The sequence below is a fragment of the Schistosoma mansoni genome, chromosome 7 (genome assembly GCF_000237925.1).
Source record: "Schistosoma mansoni strain Puerto Rico chromosome 7, complete genome".
Classification (NCBI taxonomy): Eukaryota; Metazoa; Platyhelminthes; class Trematoda; order Strigeidida; family Schistosomatidae; genus Schistosoma; species Schistosoma mansoni.
The window spans coordinates 4,303,846-4,310,733 of record NC_031501.1 but is presented as its reverse complement, the minus strand read 5'-3'; the positions used below and the strand labels follow the sequence as shown (position 1 = coordinate 4,310,733).

The window sequence follows — 6,888 nt, the reverse complement described above, 5'->3', positions numbered from 1 at the left end:
TGTATACGCATCTTCCCTCTTTCTCCTCCTATCCTCATTATTTTGTGTGGCGCATATGTATCTGGTGCCCCCTTGTACCAATATGTATGTTTAAATAAATAAACAAAATGAACTTTAACATCATATATTTCTTCCATACATAGTGTCATTATTGTATGGATCTTCGTTAGTATGATATGAAGTAGGTGCATTGGTTTTAAATAGTTGTAACTATTATTTCCATGGTGTAAGCAGACAAAGAAAATCATTAATAAATGAATGCCTGTTATTTTTTCATGCTTAAATCAAATTCGACGGTGGGAAAAAATGAATTTTATGAAACTAATTGATAAACTGACTCAAAAAAGTGAAAATTTTTATCATTTAACCATCATTTATTCGATGTTAAACTATAATATTAAACAATTCGCATAAAAGGGACAAAATACTCATTTTCAGCACACGTATCATGTAATTCTGAAAACTTTGTTACAAAAAACATCTATTCAGCTGAAATATGAAGTAAATATATGGGTAATAAATAAAGATGAATAATGTTGCAGTAAGCAATACAGTTACCATAACATTGAAAGGAAAAATAAGGAAATAAAGAATGGGGTAAATAGGAATATAATTATTCATTGATTATTATATCTCTCTTTAATACATTTTTCACTTTGACCTCTTCAGGTGGTTTTGTTGTGGTTTTTGTACATAATAATTGGACAATATTAGCATCACTACCAGTAGCAGTACTAGTATTGCTACTACTCGTGGCGAAATCAATAGTGGAAACATCACTAGTTGACTTTACTTTCGATTTGCTTCTCTTGTTAGATGGTGCTAGAACATCACATGCATGTTTAAGTGAATACAATGGACGAAATGACTCAAAGAAACCACAATCTTCAAAATAATTAGGAAATATCCAAAAACTGTATTGGCCTAAAGTAGATAACCAGACAAGCAAATAAAAACAGAAACGCAATAATCCTACGAAAAGTAAAAGACCTAGAAGTCCTGAAGCAGTTATAGTCAAATAATATGCACATTGGCGTAATTCTGATGGCCAGATAGGAAATAAACAGCATAGTATAATACCAATAATTAAAGCTGCACCAGCCAACCATGTAAAAAGTCCCGGTGGTGGTTCGTAGATCCAAACATAAAATGTGTGTGGATCATCCAGTACAAATTTTTGTTCGTCGACGATTTCTAGTCGCATGGGTTTCTTATTGGGAGATTTCATTGTGAATTCGTTAATACTGGAGGAGATAGATGATAAAATGCCAAATTTGGGTGATTTAGAATCAGGATCTTGAGAACTCAACTATTATTGAAAGGGAAACAAAAAGGATACTTTATTTGACAATAGCATGTGAGATTTTGAATAGTAATTTAATCACTTTGTGTCATCAAACATCCTGAAAACGCAAACTTTTAATGCACAAAATACTAGATAAATGAACTGAGATTGTGTGCTTGCATTTAATAGTGTATTGTACATGTTAATTGTTATATCTAGAGCTTTGATTCTTGCTATGCCGCGTACTACTAGACTACTTGAACGATCGAACCCGCAACGTCGCAAGAGAGAAGACAGAAGACTAGTAAGTGGGAATTTTATTCCCCAAACAGTGTCAAATGTAGTACAAAAATCTCATGTATTTATAGTTTTCTGGCTGAAAGTAAATCATTTCGGACAACCAATAGGCACATAAGGGGTCCTTCTTATTCGTCCAATAGGGAAGCTACACGTCGACATTCTAGAATGTTCCCCTAGTGGTGATTGGATGGAATGTCTTCGGCTCTTTCTGGGCTTCTTGAGTTTGTCAACGAGCCATCCTTAAATTAATGTACGCTTAGTAACTGTTTGGCTTAACTCGCTGTGTTAATTGGGGGCAAGTGTAAAATGGAAATACCATGATAACAAGATCAAAGCACCACATTAATTCACGGACAGTTTGGTAGCTGGGTTGTTGTATTCTTCCGTAGAATTTTACAGTTTATAAATCTAGATAAAGTGGTTGCAATTTACATAAATTATTTCCGTTCAAGAAATCTTCAGTCAGCGACTATCATACACATAAACAACCTTAAACTCAATAAATTTATATCATTTCAGAACTTTTATTGTCTTTGTCTTACCCACTTACTTGAGATTCATGAAGTAAACAAAGTTAAGAAGTAGACACTTAATACGAATTATTTTGAAATTTGCCAAAATGGCGTAGATGCATTTCTTGATTATCTATAAATGGGCATAACTGCACTCGATATACTTTTATCTTCCGTACAAACTATCTGTTTTCATTGATTCTCCCTTCGGATACAATTTGCGGAAAGTGTGGCAATTTGAACAATTGTACTTCTGTCTCAAATGCTATAGTAGAACGTAGTCAGTATTGTTCACTTTCCAGTGATATAAGTAGCAACAGGTATTTGAACAAATAAGGAACTATATTCCTGGTTAATGCACTCCTATATGCAATCAAAAACAACTTATAAGATATGACCACGAAAGGTTACAACACGCCAGCATAGCTAATATAGAATTTATTTGATAAAAGGAAATGTAGAGTTTGTGTACGTGGTGATGATGCCGTGATGACTTATTTCAATAACAGATAGTTGGATATAAAGCCTAGGACTCATCTGAAATATGTGCCGGTTCGCATCACTAAAGTTCATATATGTACCAAGAGAAATTGACAAGCGGAAAGATGATGATAACACTAGTTAGTGGATAAAACAAGGATTGGAAATAAGGGTTTTAGAATAACACGACCTTTAAAATGGAAAAAAGACACACGATAAATGGATGTATTCCCACCACTGTAACCGGCTATGAACTACATAAGGAAATTTTAAGTAAATCCAGGTACCTACATTTTCATCTGAAGTCGCATCGACAACATTTTTACTGGAGACAATCTTTCCATCAGTAAGTTTTTTCAGCTTAGGCTTCAATGATTTCGCATCTTCTCGGTGTTTGGTGGGCTTTTTCTTGACACGAACTGCACTAAAATAAAGACTATGAGAAATTCACGTGTTTAGATACCGCTGAAACATTTGCTTCTGAAACAAAGTTGTCATGAAATTAACTGCTGTAGTTTGACTTGTAAAAAGAGTTGGTTTCGCATCGTCATTTGATCTAGCCCAATGGGAATTCATCAGTAACTCTACGGCTTCCATTGCTACGAATATGCGAACAATCATTCCCGAGAGACGCCCTTCTTTAGATGGTAGCTTTTTATGTAAGTAATTCGCAACATCGATTTCTTCTAGTGTAGGCTTCAGTGGGTTTTCATCGAGTTTAACACCAGCTAATCGCTGCTTTCGTTTCTTTTCAGACATATTCAAAATACAATCTGCAAGTAAAGAAAGAGTTCTGTTTATCAGTCTTGGTTACCGTACCATGATAATGAAAAACAGTTTTATTGGATAAAAACCAATTAACACCCTCACTGATGCAAACACATCCTTACAAATACCAAATACAAACATAATATAAATTTTGTTCTTATTTGATTCAAGTACTAAGTGTCCTGTGTACCTTGAAATGAACAAATAACTGAACACTGATCTAGATTAAGTCGCATCATTCTCACTGGCGTATAATCAAAATATTATTGTAGATGCGACTCAGTGACAAAGTGCCAATTCATAAACACGGCTCTGAGTCACACTTAACGTGAGTGAAAGATATCAGTTTCCTTAAATTGATGTAACGTAGGGTTCAAGCATACGAATATCGGCTGGAAGTCCTGATTGAGTCGTCCGACTAAGTAAGTCAGTCATCATTAACTTACGACTTGGTACGTGTCAATCAGTACAAGTCACCACATTTCACATCAGTCAGTCGCAACGCAGAATCTCGTACGTATGTCCATCGGTTCAAGTTGTTATAACCCATTAGCACAGAGATGAAATTGTCGGGTCAAATCCCTGCCATGTTTCCAGAGATTAAGAGATTGCCTAAAATCGGCGAATGGAACGAAGGGTCAGCGACACAATGACAAGATAAGCTAAACTATTCCGATGCGTCCCAGCCCTGCTAACTGGGGGGAAAAGACCCGGTTCAGATGAGGTTAATGTATGTTCCACAACACCGAGAAGCACGACCAACAACAAGTAAACAACTCAAGCGTATATATACAGCATGAAAATAAAGTTGTTAGATGATTTTTGTATATTGATTAACATCGCAATGCTTTCATAGACTAATGCAGTGCCCTATTCTCAACCCAGAAAATTGCCTACTCAATGGTCCTAAAATACAACATCAATACCTCGAAGTCACCTATGGTCGAATACTAGTTACCTATGAATATCCTCTATTCTTAATGTCCTTGTTTCACACCCGTAAATTAGAACGGAGCAAACTGCTGCTTCGTTAACTTGCTGTTTGGTTTGCAGACGGATATCTCACCCACGCCACAAGTGACGCAAGTAGATAAAAGCCAATTGAGCCTTATAAATCAGTGCCGAGATTTCTTCAGACAGTTGGTCAGTCACAACGTAAAACTTCGTACGTACGTACATCAGTTCGAGTTGCCATACCACATTAGCACAGAGATGCAGTTGTCGATTCAAATCCCATAGTGATAGAAGTAGTAAGAGTATAAGCATTATGTGAAAGATTAAGGTTTGAAGATGCTATTCAAGGAGTATAATCTAGTGAAATAAATTTGGAAAAGGAAAAAAGATAGAGACATGAAGAATTCAGATTAGATTTTGGCAGAACACGAAGAGTGGATGCACCTTCGCCAATGCAAACGATTTTGGGCCGTGCCATTCAAAGTCTCTAACCATCGATTGCTATTATCTCGCGAATCCCAACCAGGTAGTCTACACCTGCCAGCGTGACTCAGTCAAATGGTCAGTGACTTCATGGATTTGTGCCACGTTTTGGTCTGGCCGCCCCTAGCTTTCTTCCAACCTACTCCTACACCATAAAACATTGCACGTCGGGTTAGTCGGTGGTTGGACATACGTAACACGTGTCCCAGCCATCTCAACTGATGAAGTTTCACTACTTCATCAATCGATTTGCCATCCTTACCTAGTACCCGTTTCCTAACAACTGAATTACTTACCCGGTGGTCCCAGGATATACGAGCAATGCTTCGAAGACCCCTATGATCGAATACTAGTAGCCTACGAATATCCTCTACTCTTACCGGCCATGTTTCACTGCCATAAAGTAGGACGGAACGAACTGCTGCACAGTAAACCCGTCCCTTGGTTGCTAGACGGATATCTCGCCTACTCCATAAATAACGCAAGTTGGTGAAAGCTAGACGAGCCTTCTGTATCCGTGCTCAGATTTTGTCACACATCAAACCACAAAGGCTGATGAGACTCCCAAGAAAAGTGAAGCGGTCAACACGCTCAACTACTTCACTCCCTATCATTAGTTCAGGTGTTGATGCAACCCAATCCTGAAGTAACATTTTGCATTTTGAGGGGGGAAATCGCACACCGAACATGCCCGCATAGTTGCTTACAGTGGTCAGAAGACTCTGCATTTTGTCAGTGTTCATCAAATAGAACTATATCATCGGCATATTCTAAGTCAACAAGTGAATCTCCAGGTAAAAGTTCAACTCCTGGAAATTGTTATCTCTAAAAGCACGTCAACGACAAAGTTAAACAAGAATGGAGAGAGTGGACAGCCCTGACGAACACCACTTGAGGTAATCAATTCCCATGACCGTTCGCCATAGGCTCTAATTCGACCAGTTGTGTTCGAGTAGAGAGCCTCTATGAGGTTAATGTACTTTTTTGGTACTCCTTTCAGTGACAAACACTGCCATAGAACCTTACGATCAACAGAGCCAAATGTCGCCCTAAGGTCGAGAAATACTACTATTGTGGGACGTCTGAAAGTGTGTTTATGTTCTAGAACCTGACGTAGTGTGAATATCTGGTCTATACAACCACGTCCAGGTCGGAAACCAGCCTGGTTTTCTCTAGTCTGTTCTTTATGAGCTTTAGTTAGGCGTCGAAGTATTACTGAAGTTGATATTTTAGACACTATATTAGTCAAACTGATTCCTCTATGGTTGTCACAAGAGGACTTTTGTCCTTTCTAGCACAATCAGTTATTGAGACCAGTCACATGGGATTACGTCCAGTTCTCAGATTCTACCTACGACCTCAGTCAATCTCGCTGCTAGTACAGGACCGTCATCCTTAAAAATCTCGGGGTAAACCTGTCAGGGCCTGCTGCTCTCCCACGCCTCATATTTTCAATAGCTTGTTTAACCTCGTAGACTTACATTGACTTACCATTCAGGTCGACTGGGGATCGTGGGAAACCGAAGTGTGGCTGAAGGCCAGTTGAACTGATCCCTAAAATGATCTGCCCATCGATCCAATCTACTGGATTGAGAATGAATGATTTGGCCATCTTTTTCCAAGATAGTTTCGTTGACAGTCGGGTTTCTAATACCGGTTTCTTTAACAAGTCTGAACAGTTGTTTGCTGTTGCCTATTGCCGCTGCCTTTTCCATCTCTCTTGCTTTCGCTACCCACCACTGTTCGCGATCATTGCGTAGGCTTCTTGTTCGCCAGCGCCTAAGCTGACTTCGCTCTTCGTCATGTTCAGAGCCAGATGGGATGAGTTTTCGAGCATCTATCAGTGTAGTAAATACTGTTGAGATCCAGTGTCTTCCTAACTTTATGGTTTACCGTACTAACAGATATCACTGCTGTTTCCACAGCTTTTCGGCTGTCATTCCACGCTGCCTCGGGGTGGGCACAACTTACATCGCTGCCTAACTGTTTTTCTAGTTGTTCCTGAAATATATTCTTAGCTTGCCTATCATTAAGTAGAACCCTAAGAGGTTTCCCTGCTGTGTCTTTCCTGCGTCCAGTCAGACGCAGACAAATACGTGCTCGCAC

General features: G+C 38.6%; 1 protein-coding gene across 1 annotated transcript; it reads right to left on the bottom strand.

The window, feature by feature from the left end:
• Positions 1-613: 613 nt before the first annotated feature.
• Positions 614-3,850, bottom strand: Smp_119980 (hypothetical protein; the record flags this gene model as incomplete). The annotated part of the gene is made up of 3 exons (XM_018798656.1): positions 3,041-3,850; positions 2,869-3,001; positions 614-1,309 (listed from the first exon to the last, which is right to left on the bottom strand). Exons 1-3 carry the CDS (start codon positions 3,334-3,336, stop codon positions 614-616), a joined length of 1,125 nt encoding a protein of 374 aa, XP_018653576.1. The 5' UTR covers positions 3,337-3,850.
• Between the last annotated feature and the right edge of the window lie 3,038 nt (positions 3,851-6,888).